Genomic DNA, 19,636 nt, shown 5'->3' with positions numbered 1-19,636 from the left:
TCAAAGATTTAGTAGTAGTTATTAGGATACAGAGTAGAAAATCTTCAGCACTCTGCCCTACAGAAAAGGTGTGTTGCTTTTCAAAAGTAAGATGGGATGTCCACCCTAACCAACCAATAAAAACTCAGCAACAGCCCCTGAACAAAATGGGAATAGAGCACAGTAAACAGTTTCAAGTTAGTAAGGCCCAATGTATTTCTATACCCATTAATGCTATTTTTCACAGCAAATGAGATTTTTACCTTTTGCCATGGAATCAGTTTTTCAGATGTCCCTTAGCAGATGATGAAAATAAGACTGGGATGGCAAGCAAATTAAGTGAGGGGCACTATCATATGCGGTTCTCAGTCTTGGCAATTTTTCAAATACGTATTTTAATAATTTTGTTTCTTCATTCAATTTCTAATCTTAAAATGCACAAAATGGTTTACACCTCCACCAGATCACAGTTCTAGTCTCACCTGCCTTGAAACAATAATGGTAAACAACTTAAGATCTGATTCCTAAGTATTGCAGTTTCACCCACTAAGTGTCTCTGATCTCTGCCGAAAAACCTCCTATTTGTAACTTTTAAATACTCGGTCACTGTGTTCAGTAACAGGTTGTGCTCTAATTACTCATACTGAGACCACAATGCTGTACCTATTTCACCTAGTATGTTTATATAGGACAAATGATTCCACTAACATTCACTATTTACATTTCATTGGACTTCTTGGGAGAACAGTTTACACAAGCATATGTAAAATACTATAAAAGCATCAACTAAATGAGGAAGTTTCTTGTTATTTAGTAACCTTAATTTTTGGTGTGATAATGGAAAGGTATTTTTTTTAATGTTAAACAAAGACTCCGACTTAAGTACTCAGCTGAAACAGTTCAGCTGTTTCAAAGAACAAGGTTATGGAAAATAAGTTTGGCCATGTTAAAAAAATTGTTTTCGGCTACTCTGCTAAGAAGCTCTACTATTCCATGCTTTGGAGGAAGGATCTGAAATTTGGCAAGGAGGATCACCCAGGTTTCAGGATGCCTTTTGCCATCTCTCAAAATTTGCACAGATGTGGAAAGATATAAGCCTCCAAAAATATCTCAGTTTGCACATGTTCAGCAAAGACAACTCCTGAGATCAGACTGCATGTGCCATCCCCAAAGAGCAACTAAGCATGCTGCCTCTAGGGGCACTGGAACTAAAAAACAGGAATGTCTGCTTTGCACCCTCAATACTACCCCCTCCTGGTGCCCACGCAGCATGGATGGAAAAGGAAGAAGCTCAAATGCAGAAGAGGATGATGAGGGAAGTGATGCTGGGCAGATAGGAAAAAAGCTTAGGGAAGATGACTAGAGGCAACAAGGAGTAGCAGAGAAGGGGACAGGAGCAGAAGTGGCAGGTAGACGGGCGGGGGGGGGGGGGGGGAGGGCAGGGGAAAAAGGGTCTGTAACCACTAAAGCACACTCTCTTAGAGCATGCTTACATCAACTTAACTATGTAAGCGTACACACCACAGTATTCCTCCTGCTACCGTAACTTGCCTGCTACACCAACCTAGTAAATCCACCTTGACAAGAGGCGTACAGCTTAGGTTGATGTAGTTTGGGTAATGCAGCATCTGTAACTGTCTGCCACAGGGAGTGGGGAGCTGAGAGCCCTGGCAGTAGCTGACCTCCAACTGGGAGCTCCATGGGGAGTTGAGAACCTGGGTAGCAGCCACGCTTCCGGCTTGGAGCTTGGCACCGAGCCGAGAGCCCAGGCTCTCAGCCCTCCACACTGCCCCTCTTCAGTCAGTGCAAGCACTCCTAATGAGGACACACACACCACACAGAAGGATGGCAGCGGGGACATGAAAAACTGCAGTAATTACTGCGGTGCTGTAAGTCGACCTAACGTAGGATTGACTTAACTTTGTAGTGTAGATGTGCCTTTAGAGAACCTAGAATTGATTTAATTATTCCTGAGTGAACTTTCTGAAACCCACTAGCAAAGTGTCTCCCCATCTCCTGCTAATGGTAGGTACACAACCTTCTTCCATTACCACAGTTACTCTATTAGCTCAAGCAGTAGAGGACTACTGTGAATTTAAAGATCCCAACCTGCTGATGACCCACGGGCAGGATTATCAATATAGTTTCACATGATTTTTTTCTTTCAAGTTTTAAACTTAAAAAAAGAAAGCACTTAGGAAACTGCATCCAGAAATCATGTTAAAAGAACATTAACGTCGCAAAGTCAAGCACTCAAAAGTTAGGAAATTCCAAAATTAAGTACAGAATTAGCCCTTCTTGTGCATATGCATTATGATACGGTCTTTAATTACACTGGTCTACAATTTTTGAGAAGTCGTCTGCTTCAGAGATAAAATGTGCTATTTATTATGTATTTTGATGTGCTGAATTCAAATATGACAATTAAAACAACTGATTGGGTACTGTTTCTAAGATATTTAAGTTTTTACATTTTAGGTCTATGTATATTGTGTAGATAGTAGAGTTTTAATCATAAATTGTAAACCTAGGTCTTTTCATGTGTTTATGGTTGCTTTATATGATAATATTTCACCTGTCCTGTTTATGTAACACTTTAAAAATCAGCAAAAGGGTTATATAAATACAATTTATTATGAAACAAAAGGCAAAAAACTATTCTGTACATAGTTTAGTCCTATTCAGTGTCTACTCGGCGCTTCTTGGCTTGTCTCTTGTATTCATTAAATGGAGCATCTCTTGTCACTGTCCAGCAATAGTCTGCAAGCATTGATGGGCTCCATTTGCCCTGATAGCGTTTCTCCATTGTTGCAATGTCCTGGTGAAATCGCTCGCCATGCTCGTCGCTCACTGCTCCGCAGTTCGATGGAAAGAAATCTAGAGGAGAGTGCAAAAAATGTATTTTTAGTGACATGTTGCAACCAAGGCTTTTGTATGCCTTGAGGAGGTTTTCCACCAACAACCTGTAGTTGTCTGCCTTGGTGTTTCCGAGAAAATGTATTGCCACTAACTGGAAGGCTTTCCATGCCGTCTTTTCCTTGCCACGCAGTGCATGGTCAAATGCACCATCTCGAAGAAGTTCACGAATCTGAGGACCAACAAAGACACCTTCCTTTATCTCAGCTTAACCTTGGAAATTTTCCATGGAGGTACTTGAAAGCTGCTTGTGTTTTGTCAATGGCCTTGACCAAGTCCTTCATCAGATCCAGCTTGATGTGCAAGGGTGGTAACAAAATCTTCCTTGATTCAACAAGTGGTGGATGCTGAACACTTTTCCTCCCAGGCTCCAATGACTGTTGGAGTGGCCAATCTTTCTTGATGTAGTGGGAATCTCTTGCACGACTATCCCATTCGCAGAGAAAACAGCAGTACTTTGTGTATCCTGTCTGCAGACCAAGCAAGAGAGCAACAACCTTCAAATCGCCACAAAGCTGCCACTGATGTTGCTCAGTTTACGCACCTCAAAAGTTGTTTCATGTTGTCATAGGTTTCCTTCATATGGACCAACTGGAATTGATGGCAAAACATTGCCATTATGCAGTAAAACAGCTTTAAGATTTCTCTTCGATGAATCAATGAACAGTCTCCACTCATCTGGATCGTGAACAATGTTGAGGGCTGCCATCACACCATTGATGTTGTTGCAGGCTTCAAGATCATCTTCCATGAAGAAGAATGGGACAAGATCCTTTTGAGGGTCAGGGAACATGGAAACCCTAACATCACCTGCCAGGAGATTCCACTGCTGTAGTCTGGAGCCCAACAGCTCCGCCTTACTCTTGGGTAGTTCCAAATCCCTGACAAGGTCATTCAGTTCACCTTGTGTTATGAGGTTGTGGTTCAGAGGAGGAGGATGGGAGAAAATGTGGGTCCTGTGACATTGATGGTTCAGGACCAGAAGTTTCAGCCTCTTCCTCGTCTGACTCAAGTGAGAAGGATTCTGGTGCATCAGGAACCGGCAGTCCTTCTCCGTGGGGTACTGGGCGTATAGCTGATGGAATGTTTGGATAATGCACAGTCCACTTTTTCTTCTTTGACAAACCTTTCCCAACTGGAGGCACCAGGCAGAAGTAACAATTGCTGGTATGATCTGTTGGCTCTCTCCAAATCATTTGCACTGCAAAAGGCATAGATTTCCTTTTCCTGTTCAACCACTGGCGAAGATTTGTTGCACAAGTGTTGCAGCATATGTGTGGGGCCCACCTCTTGGCCTGATCTCCAATTTTGCAGCCAAAATAAAGGTGATAGGCTTTCTTAACCATAGTGGTTATACTGCGCTTTTGTGATGCAGAAGTCACTTCACCACAAACATAGCAGAAGTTATCTGCACTGTTCACAAAAGTACGAGGCATCTCTGCTCACTTTGGCTAAACAGAAATGTGTCCCTTTGCAAAATCAAACACTGACAAATGAGAGCACGACACTGTATGATTTCTAGAGCTGATATAGGGCAATTTGTTCAGCAGAGTGAGGTAAGCTTCGTTATGATTGCATCATCCATGACTTCTAAGAATGAAATCTAGAGCCAATCAACAATTTTAAGCATCATTTTTGTTCTCAGTGACCCAGAATTAGTAAAGTTTGACTACATTTATTTCAGAAGCATTTTGGCTGTAGAGCAGTGTTACATGATCAGATATTTTCCCCTATATGACACAGCTTCATTCAACACAGGACAAACAGCACTCACTGATAAGGAAGCTATTCAATATTTCTTTTTGATCTTCATCCAAACCCTGTGCTGAAAACAGTATCATTAATTTCTTCTGGGCCCTTTCTATAGTGCTTATGATAATATATTGCTTTACAAACATGAATAATTTTATCTTCACAACACTCATGTGAAGTGAGGTAGCATTATATCCATTGAGAAAGAGATTAAAGCCAAATTTGTCAGAAATGTAAACTAATTTTGGGCATCAAATTTTAATTTTTTATTTTAATGTATTACCTCATTTACATTTAAGGCCTGTTTTTTCATATTACTTAGTTTTTTTATAGCACTTTATACATTCAAAGGAGAGCCCCCATTTACAACAGTTGCAGTTGTGAGTGCTCACAATTGCTGCAACTCAGACCCTGGGTGTCTCATGGGGTAACCAGAAAATGAGAAACCTAGGACTGCCTATGAAAATTTTTGTTTACACGATTTACCCAGAATCATATAATTCCTCTCTGGCAGAGGCAGGGATAGAACCTATCTTTACAGGGTGGCTTTCAACTGTATTAACCACATCCTCTCTCTACCTCATTCCATGCCTCATTCACTGTACATTTTCCAACTTCCACTACAAACAAGGTAGGGGTCCTTACAGACAACTACAAACCCCTGATTCATCCCGCAGAGCACAGTCTGTCCTGTGCATGAAGCAAGGGTCGTGTACTCTTGTAATTAATGACTGTTTCATAATGCATACTCAACAAGAGCATCAAATTAAGGTTCCACAGGCAGCCTTAATTCTGGCATTTTCTAATTTTCAGGGCTTGATTTTGCAACCTTAATGCTCTTTTAGTGTAGGTTTTTTGGATGTAATACATACTGCCATTGAATCAGACAGCTTTGCACGTCATAAATAAAATACACAACAAGAGACTAGTCTCTTCCTCCAGCACTGGAAAATTCTCTAGCAATACAAAAAGCTACAGTAAGTCACTGCACTGGCCTTTTCTAACAAATACCAGTAGGTCATGATGTGCCTACTGGTATTAAACAGGTTTAAAACAAATACAAGGGAGTTCTTCACGCAGCGCACAGCCAACTTGTGGAACGCCTTACCTGAGGACATTGTGAAGGCTAGGACTATAACAGCGTTTAAAAGAGAACTGGATAAATTCATGGTGGGTTAAGTCCATTAATGGCTATTAGCCAGGATGGGTAAGGAATGGTGTCCCTAGCCTCTGTTCGTCAGAGGATGGAGATGGATGGCAGAAGAGAGATCACCTGATCATTGCCTGTTAGGTTCACTCCCTCTGGGGCACCTGGCATTGGCCACTGTCGGTAGACAATAAACTGGGCTACATGGACCTTTGGTCTGACCCGGTACGGTCGTTCTTATGCCTAAAGAGGGACTTTAGAAGTTATTAGCGCCCAAGCCAGAACTTTCTCAATTCAATTATATTCCTCTTCCGTTAGTTCATGCTACACTGAAGTAATCAGTTGTGGCAATCAATTCCTTAATATCACACAGCCATAGTGGCTTCAATATGAGATCAATCAGAAGGAGAAAATTGAATTCAAAGGTCTTTACTTACAACCAAAGGAATAAACAAAATAATAAATTAGCGGCAAAGTAGTTTGGATTTGTTTAGTTTTGCCTCCCTGGTCTCCATTTCCAACAAAAAGTTTACCAAATACCTCATTCTAAAGTTTTAAAAACCTCAGAGAGCTTTCTATAAACCTATTTCATTAACAATGGGGTAAATAATTTTAATTTGATAGTTTAAAGAACATTAAGGAAAATAATGGTGAAGTGTATGATCATGCTCCAGAGTGCTGAACAAACATTTAAAATAAATCGAACGTAAATAAAGGAGTTCAGTGTAAACTCCAAGATATATATAGCTCTGTACAAACAGAAGCCCTATTTACATGAGAACACAACATCAGTCCCCACTTACCCACATCATATCCATTTTCATCCAGTTATCTTATGCTCCCACTCAAGCCTGTTTGACCAACCACCTCTTATCTTCTTTGCATAATTCCCAGTTTCCATGCTACTTTCTATGTTGTCTCAGGTAGTGGGGGCAGCCTCCCAATGGATAATTTCCCTTCCAATCTCTTCCATGAAGCTTATGTAAACTAACATCCACAGTTAACTCAGGCATTGGACAGTAAAGTTACCTTCTACTTATTTGTCCCCATTTGGCTAAGGACGTCCCTTCTGTTGGCATTCTGCATATTTTACTAATGGAAAGTGTCTACATGCTATTTAAACAGATTACAAATTGCTATTCCAAATTTAGGGTGAAATTCTATGTAAACCACCCCATGGTTCAATAGGAACACTAATAAATGTGTGTACTGCTCTTTGAAGATGTATAGCAGTGTGTGAGCTTGCAAACTTACTTTCTTATTTTCTATCCCACCCATCTTTTACCTAAACTTGACCAAATTAAAATTACTAGACTTCTTTCTCCTACTTTAGCATTCTATACTCCAGATCTGCTTCAAAGGTACCTAAGCTACTCCATGCTGCAGGGGAAACCTGATTTCCATTAAATGCAGCTCACCTGAGATTCACACTAGTATGCTACTCAGATGCATGCTAGAATAGGATATTACTCCAGTAACTTCCAGGAGAAGCAAAAATTGTTTGATCGACTGTTAAGCATATTTAATATTAGTAATATTAGTCTGTTCTGGTTTGAAACACTTCATTTTTAACACAAGCTTTAATAATGACAAACTAAACTTCTAACACGTCCAGCAAAATATGCTTAGCATTACAGCTATTGAAATTAGTGGTTTTAGTTTAACATAATTGTTTTCCTATAAAGTATATATTGAATGCAATTCTGGGAGGCAAATGCAAGACTTCCATGTGATACACACTGTAAAAATGATTTTCAACAAGAACCAAACTGTTTAAACAGCTGTAACAAGTAGTAATGGACTAAGTACCAAAACGCCAATGTAATTATTTTAAATAAATAATCTATCAATAATATGTTTATCATACTATTGCTCTCAACGCTGATTTTTCCAAAACTGTGTTCTGACTTACTAGTTGAGCATTTTGGGTGATGTCAAGAGCTACTTTTGGGTAAAGAACAAAATGTTAACATGTAAAAGGTATTACTATTAAAGCCACAAACAGAAGCATGCAGTTTCATTCATCCACCCAACTTCACATCAAGTGTTTCAGAGATAATCTGTTTTAAAGAACATTTTTATATTAACAACTGATTTATCATTTTGGGTAGTGGGAATCTAGTGCATCATATACTCAATTCTGCAGCACTGTGGAAAATGTAGTTATCTATAAACCCTCCCTATTGGATGGATCCCTACTCTAACCTTGAATAAGTCTCCCTTCCACAGCAGATTTATGTGTTACTGTTTTGTTGTTTTAGGGGCCAAATTTCAAAACACCAGCATGCAGCAAGTGGTTAGACTGAGCCAGAAATCCCTGGAAATGCATCACATACACTCGCCTCAGGCTCTGGAGGACCAATCAAGATGTTCCACATCCTGAGCACTTCCCTGCCATCCCTAGTGCATGGGAAATCTGCTGGTGGATCCACTGACCCCACTTCTGCTCACCTACATACTAGAAGGTGGGGATCTTCACCACAACAGAGATGCATGGGACATGGGGCAAACTGCACTTCTGCTGTACCAGAGTCTTCCCCAGCCTTACAGGGGCAAAATTTGGCCTTTAATACTCAATCTAGGAACGGACAAGGACACTTGATGATTTCCTGTTCTGTCCATTCCCTCTGGGGCACCTGGCATTGACCACTATTGGAAGACAGGATACTGGGCTAGATGGACCTTTGGTCTGACTGTTCTTATCTAAATTTCCTCACTGAATAATAAAACTTTGCCCTCCTCTTAATGACTATCCCCAAAGTCATTAATGAGAAAACTGACTGGTACTACATCCCTTATTAGAATTTTCTTAGACAAATGTACACTCCGAGTTACCCTCTAATCCAGTTGTCATTTCTTAAGAGATGGTCACATGGAACCGTATCACATGCCATACCAAAATTGAAAAACTACATTTCATTCATCTACATTTATTATCTTATCAAAGTTTCACATTACGTTTTCATGAACCCCATGTCCCACTACTGATTATCTTGTTTCCTATATAGCCACTTGCTTTTGTTCAACCAATCCAACGGGTGTTAAAAATCACTGATTTCCAATTCTCTGGTTCCCTCTTTCTTTGAGGGTTAAGTTAAATTAAATTAAAAGTAGTCAAGTTATCTGCAAATCACACATACACACAGCAACAGAACTGGGGAGACATGGAATATTTTCAGAAGTTTGGCCATCATCAATACAACTATTTTGGAAACCCAAAAGTAAAAAGAAGTGCTGCCTACCAACTATCTCCTCCTGCGTAGTTACTCTGCTCAGATGTGGCTGGGTAGCTTTCAAGTTTTTTTGTTTTGATTTGAAGATCTTATTTTGGAAGCATATTAAAACTATAATTTAACAGATTACTAGCAAAATAAATCTGAAGGTGGCCTAGTAGTTGACGAACCATTAACATGTAAACATCTAGAAATAAAGGTAGTTTAGAACATGGCCCTCTTCTCCCCAGTCTTTCAACAGTACTGTGACCATTTACGTATCTGTGGAAGAAATACCAATGGTCCCATGGGTAACAGCTCATGCCATCGGCACCATGGCCAAAGAACCCAAGAAACTAAAAAGTAAAATAGTTAAATGATACGTGAAGCAATTGAAGAAAGTTGTAAAAAGGATAGTACTCACTTATTCTCAGAATCAGCAGGTGGGTGTTCCTCTCCTTCTGGTGTTTCCTCGGTCACGTTTGACTGATCCAAATCACTGCAATTAAGAGATTTTTCTTCAAACCACCACCTAACTGTTTAAAACTACTAAGATGTTACCGAATCCCTAACGCAGACTCACTTAATAGTCATGAGTAAGGCTACGTTTTAGTCACGTATTTTAGTAAGGCATGGACAGGTCACGGGCAGTAAACAAATTCACGGCCTGTGACCTGTCCATGACTTTTACTATATACCCCTGACTAAAAATTGGGGAGAGGTGGGAAGGTGCAATCCGGGAGGGCGGCCCTGGGGGCCTGGTTCCCCTACCCTGCTCCTGGGAAGCAGGGACCCCAGCTTCTAGCTCCACCTGCTGCCTCCACTCCACCTCAAGCCTTGATTCTGCAGCTCCCAGTGGCTGGGAACTGTGGCCAATGGAAGCTGCAAGGGCTGAGGGAAAGGAGTTGCTGTCGCCCTTCCGGAGAGCGCCCCCTCACCCCCCAAAGGCAAGCAACCCCCAACCTCTATCCCCAGCCCTGGAACCCCCACACACCCAAACTCCTGCTGCTGGGGAACAGGGGGACCCCCAAGACTGCCCCAGCAGCAGCTGGCGCGCCTGGCCCATGGGCTGCCCAAGCTGCCCTGGGGCAAGACACACCAGCCGCTGCAGAAGTCACCGAGGTCATGGAATCCATGTCAAACACAGAGCCTTAGTCATGAAGTTGAGCTTTTCTCACTATTTCATGAAAAACGTTAGTCTCTTTATAGATTTAAGAAGGCCAATTGCTGCAATTTTCTGGGCAGTTTTCCCAAGACTTGTATTGCTCTTAGTATCAATCCCCAATACTTCAAGTGCCCTGCCTCTTCCTCAAATGTAAAACTGACCAAGGCATTAAAGTGAGGACTAGAAAGACAATGAAGCCCTTGAAAAAGTGTAGATGTAAAATGATACAAAGTGACAATCACTGCTTTTCAAAAAGTGGAAAAGAAAAACATCTTAGAGTCAAAAGTCCAAGTAACCTCAAATGTTAATAACAAGTTATTAGGTAACCTTTTGCTTGTCAAGTGTTAATAAGGTTTCAAAACCGATTTTAAGAGAACGAAGTAATGCTGTTTCTACTAACACTGGAGACTTAACTCCCACCAAAAAATACAAATTCCAGAGAAGCAAATACTTTTTTTATATTTTATAAATAGTGGAAACTGGGGGGACCTGTTTACATTTTTCTAATTTAAAATTTCAAGAAATTACAGATTACTAACGTTAGCTCATCTTTGACGGTTCCCCAGTTGTGTGATCCGCTGCCACCACGTTTATCCTCATGCTTTAGGCCACTGAAATGGGAATGTGAGAGAGAACTAACAAAACTGAGTTAACATAATAGTGTCTGGATACAGAAATTCAAAGGCAAATGAAGATTTGTATTCTATTAAAGGCTAATGAAAAACACAATAGGAAGAGTTTAAGACTTACGATCTATCACTTCCACTATGTCTGTCAAATTCACGTTTGCCACGGGAGTCAAAGCCATCTCCTCTGCCCATTCCACGTCCACGACCACCACGTCCACCTCTTCCGCCTGGACCACCACGACCACGCACAAGTCGGTCAATAACGGGTCTATCATAGAACAGAGGCCATTAAATATTGCATTTCCAAAATGTAAAGCACAGCTCACAGAGCCTTTCAATATATTTGTTTTTAAACTCTATGCTGTATATCGTTAGTAGAATATAAACATCCATTTAGGCATACTACGATCTAATTACTATATGAAAAAATAGCACTTTAAATGCAGCCTGAGTTCTAAAATCTTGAAACAATGCTTTAGAAGTCAACTGCATACCTTATTTCATCTAGTAATCAACCATATTTTTGCAAGCAATACAACAAATATCACAAGAACCACATATTCTCTTTAATAATGGCCATTCTCCCCCAGCTTATTTCTTTAAAAAGTAATGATGTTTTCATTATGGTACAATTGCTTAAAAATTATAATACCTGGTGGAACTGCATTTAAAACACACAATTCTGGAATTCACATAACTTAGGCCTTGTCTACACACAAGTTGCACTGGTCTAACTAAAATCAGTTTGAAAACCTCTAATTAAACTGACAGAATCCCCTGTATGGCTTAAAACTTGATCTATAGGTTTAGCTTTTGACTGTAAATTGAATAACTGTAAATCGACATAAACTAAACTGATTTAGACCTATAACAGAGTCAGGACAGAGTTCTGCACAAGTTCAAAAAAAAAAACACCACACCTTTAGTTAAAATCAGTTCAACTGTGTCTTTAGACTAGACCTTGGGTCCACTGTAATCTGGATCAAGTATATAAACAAAGTCATGCAATAACGATAAAGATCGTTATTCTACTTTGCACGATTACAAATCTTTTCTGAAGAAGTTAACAAAATTAAGATACCAATATTCTGATCCAACCAGCTCAAAGATTTTATTAATTTTGTACACCAGTAGAGGGAAATAAGAGTACTGACCCAAATCATTACAAAGATTGTTTGCAAGATGAAAAAGTCTTACTTATCCACAGAAAATTCCCCTCCTTCACCCTTCTCTTCAGCGGGTTTATCGAATCGGCGTTCACGAGGCGGTCGTCTCTCCTGTCTCCTCTCAATAGGCTTGCCTTCACCCTGAGGCGGCTGCTGCTGCTGCTGCTGCTGATCAGGCCGTCTGCCAATTCGTCTTATACCTAAAATAAGAGACAATCTGCATCAGCAAATTATTGAGCAACCAAGAAATTGTGACTCTACCAGCACAAAAGCAACACACAATACAGTGTTGACATTTAGGTTTTACTTCCAATCTCCTGATGGCTAGGTGTTTGGGAGGATTTCCTTTTACAAGTAATGTTTTGTCCTTTTACTACCACAATGTAGCAGCTCGTGGCTTTTTTTTTTTTATTGGCTCCTGGCAAGCAGGGGCAAGGGGGGTGGGGGGGTGTCAAGAGAGTCAGGGGTGCACAGCAGGCCCACCACAGTCCCAGACTGCACGCTGCCGGGGAGATCTAGTCACATAGAGTGTTGGGGTTCTTAGGGATTGGCTTGTTTTGAAATGGGATTAGCTTGATTTTTGGCTTATTGTGAAAGTCAGAGTGCTTATTTACCACATGAAAGTTGGCAACTGTGCTTCAGATGTGTCACATTAAAGGAAGTTAGCATCTGCATCAGACGCACTAGAGCTCTGCTCTGATGTGTGGATGGATGAAAGTGCCTTTACATCACCTTTCTGCTCCATCCTCACTCATCCTAGGACTGGTAAAGTGGCTGGGGATTGCCAGGGCCCCCTGTGCTCTAACCAAGCATCCTCCTACCCCAGATATTGTTTGTTATTTATATTACTGTGCTGCCTAGGCGCCCTACTCATAGAGACCCCACTGTGATATACAATGGATAAACTTTTCCCTCTGCCTACCAAATGGTGTAGAACCAGCTATTCTGGCTCTGTGACGGCGAAGGATTCACCCAAACCATTATAAACTTTAGGAACACTTTGTGCCACCAGCATAAGTTATTTTCTCCCTGCAAGAGCTCACTTTCCCCACTCCCATTTGCAGGTCACTTTTAAAGGGACATTACACCAGTTTTTCACTGTGGGATGTCTGGAGGACTCTAAATGGACAATTGTATGGTATTGTTCTTTTAGAAAAAGTTAACTTACTGCTCTTTAGAATGAAAACAGTCAGTTCACCAGAACAAATCTGTTATAAGCTCGTTTCCCACTCTGCCATTATCTTCCATAACAAGCCACATCATTTCAAAGCAACAGAAACAGCTTGATTTCTATGTTTCTCTCCTGAACACTTTCTAGTTAGAGAATTTTAGATATTTAGTTTCCCCATTTTACGCTACTACGGTTATTTTCAAGAAAAAGGAACCTTTGTTTATTGGTATTAATATCCTTCTGCTGTTCACTCCTTATGTGGAACTAAGTTAATTGATATAATCAAAACTATGTCATAAAGACCATTATGACTTCATAAGTTATGATCAGAAGGGACAAAAGAACTCAAAGAAAAAGCGACCCTGCTTTTATGCAAATCTCTTTTGTATTGCAAAGTTCAGAATGCTAAAAATATACAAAAGCTGGTTTAAAAAAAAAAAAATACATTTCCATGAAACATCAGCTGCTTTAACATAAAATCAAAACAAGCAGGAAAATAATGTATATCAACATTAGAAAAAAGCAACACAACCACTGAAACTGTTTAAAAAAAAAAAAAGATTAAAAAATTATGATTCAGCTATGAAAACAATAGCCATATTCCCCATGAACCTACTGTTTTGTAGGCTCTTATTCAGAAGAGTCAAGCCATGTTGTCTTTGATCCCAAATTTAAAACTGCCAAATTTCAATCTCTATAATAAGCCAACCGCCTGAAGAAAAAGCAATGCTATATTTGGGTGGAGCTATAAGAACTAGCACATTTGTAATGATATCCAAGCCAAACACACACAAATGAACAATAACTTCCTTACCCTACAAACATGTTTTCAAGACCCAAAACTCTTGCTAAATAATCCTTTTTCCATGTGAAAAGATGGAAGTTAAACTCACTGAGATTTACTTTAATAGAACTCTTTGGAGGAAAGGAAGTATTATCCCAATTTTACAGATGCACAGGTGAGGCAAAGAGAAATTAAGTGACTGGTCTCAGGCCGTACAGGACATATGTTGCAGAACCTGGAATTGAACTTAGATCTCAAAAGTCCAAGTCAAGTGCTTTCAGCACAAAAATCCTCATTTCTAGCAGCCTTTTTTATGAGTTCCTGAAGATGCAGTTCTTCAGCTCTTATATTTTGAGACGAATATATTGGAGAGGCAGTTTAGACAATGTTATGCCTATTTATGACTGGCATTTGTATTTACACATGTACCAATACACAAATTTATCCTAGCACATAAAATTAAGAATACCATTAAAAGTGAAATAAAACATTTGTGTTCTATAGAAAATCAGGCATGCTTACAATCATGAGTGAATTTTTCCTTAATACAACATGCCAAGTTTAAAACTCCCTCTACCTTTATTATTCCAGTGAATGGGACTTGCCCCTGTTGGTCAGGAAGAAACAAAATTAAGTCAGGCCCTTTTAATATGCTAGTTGTCCTATGGGTCAAAATCTTACTGTTCTGTAGCTTTAATCAGGAGTATTACCCACATTTAAAAATCTATTTCATGAGGGAAGACAGAGCAAATTTATGATAGCTGGTCTTTCAAAAAAAGCTACCAGGTTAGTAACTGTCAGTTGGTATTTTCTGAACCTGTTATTCCACTGCTCAGAATTACTTAGTATTTCCTTGGTTAAAGTGACATATTTTGGTAAAGTTATTCTCGCACTTACCAAAAGTTCAAAAAAAGCACCCGGAGACAATATTGCAATATACTTTTTCTTAAAAAGAAATGCAATGTGTTAATCTTTAGTACTGTAATTATTTCTACTCTTCTGTAGGTAGAAATTTTTCTACTTTTCTGAGTAAGATTTTTAAGAGCTCATTTAGTTTTGGTTAAGTCGTAATTATCTTATTAGTTTGCCAAATAGTTCTTTATCCAAATATTACTCAAGCACTTTCAATGCACTCAAAAATTGTATGATGAGCATTACAAATTTAGGCCACAATCTTTCAATCATGCATGTGCTGAAGTTTATGTACATAAATAGCCCTCAATCACTGTCCTGCTAGGGTACCTTTGGCAAGTATCTTCCCTCCCTATGCCTCAGTTTCGACATCTGTAAAACAGGGATAATGATACTGATTTCCTTCCTAAAGTGCTTTGAGATCTAATGATGAAATGTACCATATTATCTGCCAATGAACTATACACATGCTTAAAATTAAGCATTTATTTGCAGGATCAACCCATAAAAAAGTAAATCAAAGACATTAATTTTATTGTCACTATATTTTCGTATTCCTTCACTTGTTCATAAGAAAAATTAAACTTTATTACAGTCCATAAAAATGTTTACCATACATTTATTTATGAGTGTAACTTCAATAGTAACGCATCTGAAAGACAATGTACTTTTATTACTAATCTCAATCCAAATTATTCTTAAAAAAAACAAAACAGTATTTCAGAATGAATCTGAAAGGCTATGAACTAAAACTGAAAAGAACCCAGAAGAAGAGTGTTAAATTTACTATTAAATGGGACATGTCCTTAGAGATGCAATTTAGGCTTAATAGACGATTATTAATCAGTCTCTAATTCATATTCCCAAATGTTTCCTTACTCATGCCTCTCTTGCCAGTTCGGTGAGTACCCCACTTCAACAATGAAAATTTTACCACAACTGTGTCCAAACATACAAAAATAAAGACATCAGCTGCACCACAAATTAAACGGCTCCATTTTGAGCTTCCCAGCCAGTGGAAGGCGGCGGCAGATAGCTTCGGCTACTGCGTTATGGGAAGGGGATCGACAACATACTGAAAACGCACGTGGCTCAGGTATAATTAGCTCAGCTTCACTAACACTAACACGCGGCTCCCGTGCTTTGAAAAGTGATGCAACTCCCCTTGGAAAAACAGACTCGGCTGATAATTTTCCGTCCCAACACTTTAAGCGTGCCGGGCCTCCCCGACACGCGGCTGCCATCCCACCCAGACCAGTATCGTCACCAGGGTCATCCAGCCTCCAAACGTCTGTCGGTGCAATGCTCCGGGGCCACAAGTACTGGGTAACATACAAGCACCAGCAGGTCTTACTCAATCCTCTTTCCTAACCCTGCATAGTTGGGTCACCCCAAGCCTCCTCCAGCCATCCCCAGCAACTAACATGGTTAGAGCGCCTTCGGCCAGCTCCTCACCCCCACTTAGATGCAGCCCCCTCCTTCCCAACAAGCATGTGCGACAGGCCTCACTTCCCCCCACGTGGGTAGAGAAGCAGCGGCCACGGCCTGCAACTACCCCACCCCGCCACCCCCAGGAGCAGGTGGTGTCTCTGTGGGGATTGAGCAGGGGCTGGCCCACCTGGGGCTTTAGAGACTCCCATGTTCAGCCTGTGCTGCCAGGCCGCCGGCCGCGTGTGGGGGTGACGGGCTGTCACCCTGGGGCGGCAGCTCTCCCTCACTAGGCCAGGAGGGGGATGCGCCGCTTCTAGCGGCACATCTGCAGGCCCAAGGGGGCTTAAAGACTCTGAACCCTCCACCGGGGGGTACAGCCTCCCTCCCCACAGCAGGGCAAGGGGAGCTACCGCACGTCTCGCGTCTGAAACTCCCCCCGCTCCGGTCCCGCCGCCCTGGCGGATTTGGGCGCGGGCCGCATGGGCCGCCTCCCCGCCCGTCGTCCCCGCTCACCTTCCTTCCTAAGCGGCGCGGCGGGCTGCCCGCTGCCCTCCTCCCTGCGGTCGCCGGCGCCCCCGGGCGAGGCAGCGAAGGGGGGCAGCGGGTTCTTGCGCTCTTTCTGGGACTCCCTGCGCAGCTGCTTGGCCGCGCTGCTGCTGCCGCCGCCGCCTCCCCCGGCCTGGCCCGAGCCCCCGCTGCCGACCCCGCCAGAGGAGTTGGCCTGGGCCGCCTGCCCGCTGCGGGCCCCGCCGCCGCCGCCGCCGCCGCCCCCTTGGCTCCCGCCGCCGCCGCTCTCCTTCCTCCGGCTCTCGGCCGCCCGCAGCACCTCGAAGGGGTCCGACTCGTCGTCAAAGAGCTGGTCAAAGCGGTTGGTGACGACGCAGCCGAACCCTTCTTGCAGGTGTCCGGGCATGATGGGCCCCTCTCGGCGGGATCCTCCTCCGATGCTGCCCAGGCCCCAGCCCCCTGCTCGCGATACCACACAAGATGGCCGGCCCTAAAGAGACCCGCTTCTCTTCCGGCGCCAGGAACAGCCGGGCTTTGCCGCGCGCAAAGCATCGCGGGAGCTGGAGGCGGCCGACCGCGACGGCAGCTCGCGCGCTTGGAGGGGCGGGACTACAATTCCCAGGATGCAGCGCAGCCCCGCGTGCGTTGGGGGCGGGGGGGGGGTGAACGCGCGCCGGTGTGTGGCGAAAGGAGACCAACGCAGAGCTGGAGCGCAGGCCCAGCCCCGCGCGGCTGCAATGGTTCCGCAACAGGGCCACCCACGTGGGCAAGGCTAGCAACCACCGTGGGCCAGGCCTCCCCTTCCCCCAGCGCCTAGCACTGTGCTTCTGCTGGCGGGGCGGCCAGGTGCTGCTGCGAGGGAAACAAGGCCCCGCACAAGCCCAGCCTCCCTGCTGCTGCAGCCAGCACCGTTATTCCTAGTTGGCTCCCCGTCACTTTTAAAGGGTGTTCACAGCCTATGCAGGAAAGAGCCATGGAGCAGCCCCCCCTCCAGCGCCCCACTACCATAAATAGGATCGAACACTGGTATGTTTCATCACACAGATCTCGGTTGCAGCCAACTCATGTCCACACTGGAGTGGGTCCTGCTACAGGGACACCTACAGCTTAAAAAAAAAAAAAAAAAGAGGCAAAAGTGATGTTTGGTTTCTAAATGTACTGTGTTTTACAACGTGCATGTGAGGGCACCCTGGGGTCAGTTTCACCGTGCACTTGTTTCTCTCTCAACTGTGGTGAAAGAGAGACTTTTTAAAACCGGAAAATCTGATTGTAAACCCATACAAGTTAAGGGGCAACTCAGATTTGGCCTTGTAAAATCATGCTTTTAGGAAAGGTAGAAGTGTTTTATAGATTTGTTTTAATGCCAGTATAAACAGTTACTTTAAAACAAAACTTTGGCTGCAGTATTACCTCACCCATCTTGTCTATTTGTAATCCAGACATTTAATGGTTTACAATAATAGAAATAAATTGGCTATGAACTTAAGTGAAACTATGCTGTTCAGATCTTTTTACTCTCAAGCCTGACAAGATTTTTTAAGGTTTCAGAGTAGCAGCCGTGTTAGTCTGTATCCGCAAAAAGAACAGGAGTACTTGTGGCACCTAACTTGTGTTAGTCTCTAAGGTGCCACAAGATTTTTTAATTGTTTTTTAAAAATTGACAATTTTTAATTCTCCATTTTACTTTGTACCATATTTATGCTTTAAAAAAATAAACTTGTCAGCCATCTCAGCGTGAACAATGAAAGTCAATTTTAATATTTTTTAGGTGTTAATAACTAAGGCTCCACTTAGACAATGAACTCATCACCATACTGTCCCCTACTGAAACTCTGTGCAAACAGAGGTTTGCTCATATGGCTCTCTCTAAGCCTGAAATGGGCTCCACAGCGGATATATGTGTAACACAGCCATTAACAATATGATCTGAGCTATGTCATTAACTCTACCCACCATACTGCTTGTGTGATGGCTGCCATCTTCACCAACCTAGAGATTGGTCCAGGGATCTCCAGAGCTGAAAGCAGGAGTCTTGGCAACTTGAGCTAGGTGCTGTAGATGAGGGCTGTAACATATTTTCTGTTACACACGCGCACAGATGGCATCTCATAACACACACTGACCAGTGCCAGCAATGCCCCTCTACCATGTACATTGGCCAAACCGGACAGTCTCTATGCGAAAGAATAAATGGACAAATCAGACGTCAAGAATTATAATATTCAAAAACCAGTCAGAGAACACTTCATCCTCCCTGGTCACTCAATTACACACCTAAAAGTTGCAACAAAAATCTTCAAAAACAGACTCCAACGAGAAACTGCAGAACTGGAAACCATTAAATTAGGCTTGAATAAAGACTGGGAGTGGATGGGTTATTACACAAAGTAAAAACTATTTCCCCATGCTATTTTTCCCCTACTGTTACTCACACCTTCTTGTCAACTGTTTGAAATGGGCCATCCTGATTATCACTACAAAAGTTTTTTTCTCCTGCTGATAATATCCCACCTTAATTTATTAGTCTTGTTAGAGTTGGTATGGCAACACTCATTTTTCGTGTGTGTGTGTGTGTGTGTGTGTGTGTGTTGTATTTTCCACTGCATGCATCTGATGAAGTGGGCTTTAGCACACAAAAGCTTATGCCCAAATACATTTGTTAGTCTCTAAGGTGCCACAAATACTCCTCGTTCTTTTTACTGACCAGTGGCTTACACTAGCAATAATCAGAAATGTATCAGATTTAACTGTTGAAATGGAAAAACTTAATGAATACAGGAATTACCTTAAAGAGATATTGCCAAGGTTGGTAAATCTACAGTTAAACCTAGTTTTTAAAACATCTTTGCAAGTTACACCACATTT

The 19,636-nt window shown here is 42.0% G+C and overlaps 1 protein-coding gene across 2 annotated transcripts in view; it reads right to left on the bottom strand.

Annotated features, from left to right (window-relative positions):
- Window positions 1-17,283, bottom strand: part of SERBP1 (SERPINE1 mRNA binding protein 1) — a 29,714-nt gene extending 12,431 nt beyond the window's left edge. Inside the window, exons 1-5 of one of the 2 annotated variants that reach the window (XM_054036590.1) lie at window positions 16,778-17,283; window positions 11,998-12,166; window positions 10,922-11,068; window positions 10,711-10,806; window positions 9,431-9,505 (exon numbers count right to left, since the gene is read on the bottom strand). In XM_054036590.1, the coding sequence (XP_053892565.1) occupies window positions 9,431-9,505; window positions 10,711-10,806; window positions 10,922-11,068; window positions 11,998-12,166; window positions 16,778-17,177 (887 nt within the window). In that variant the 5' untranslated portion in view covers window positions 17,178-17,283. The remainder of the gene's footprint in view (window positions 1-9,430; window positions 9,506-10,710; window positions 10,807-10,921; window positions 11,069-11,997; window positions 12,167-16,777) is intronic. The other variant, XM_054036591.1, reaches the window with a different exon arrangement.
- Window positions 17,284-19,636: the final 2,353 nt, after the last annotated feature.

This window comes from Malaclemys terrapin, chromosome 8 (assembly GCF_027887155.1).
Source record: "Malaclemys terrapin pileata isolate rMalTer1 chromosome 8, rMalTer1.hap1, whole genome shotgun sequence".
Taxonomy (NCBI): Eukaryota; Metazoa; Chordata; order Testudines; family Emydidae; genus Malaclemys; species Malaclemys terrapin.
This window is presented reverse-complemented; position numbering and strand designations above follow the sequence as displayed.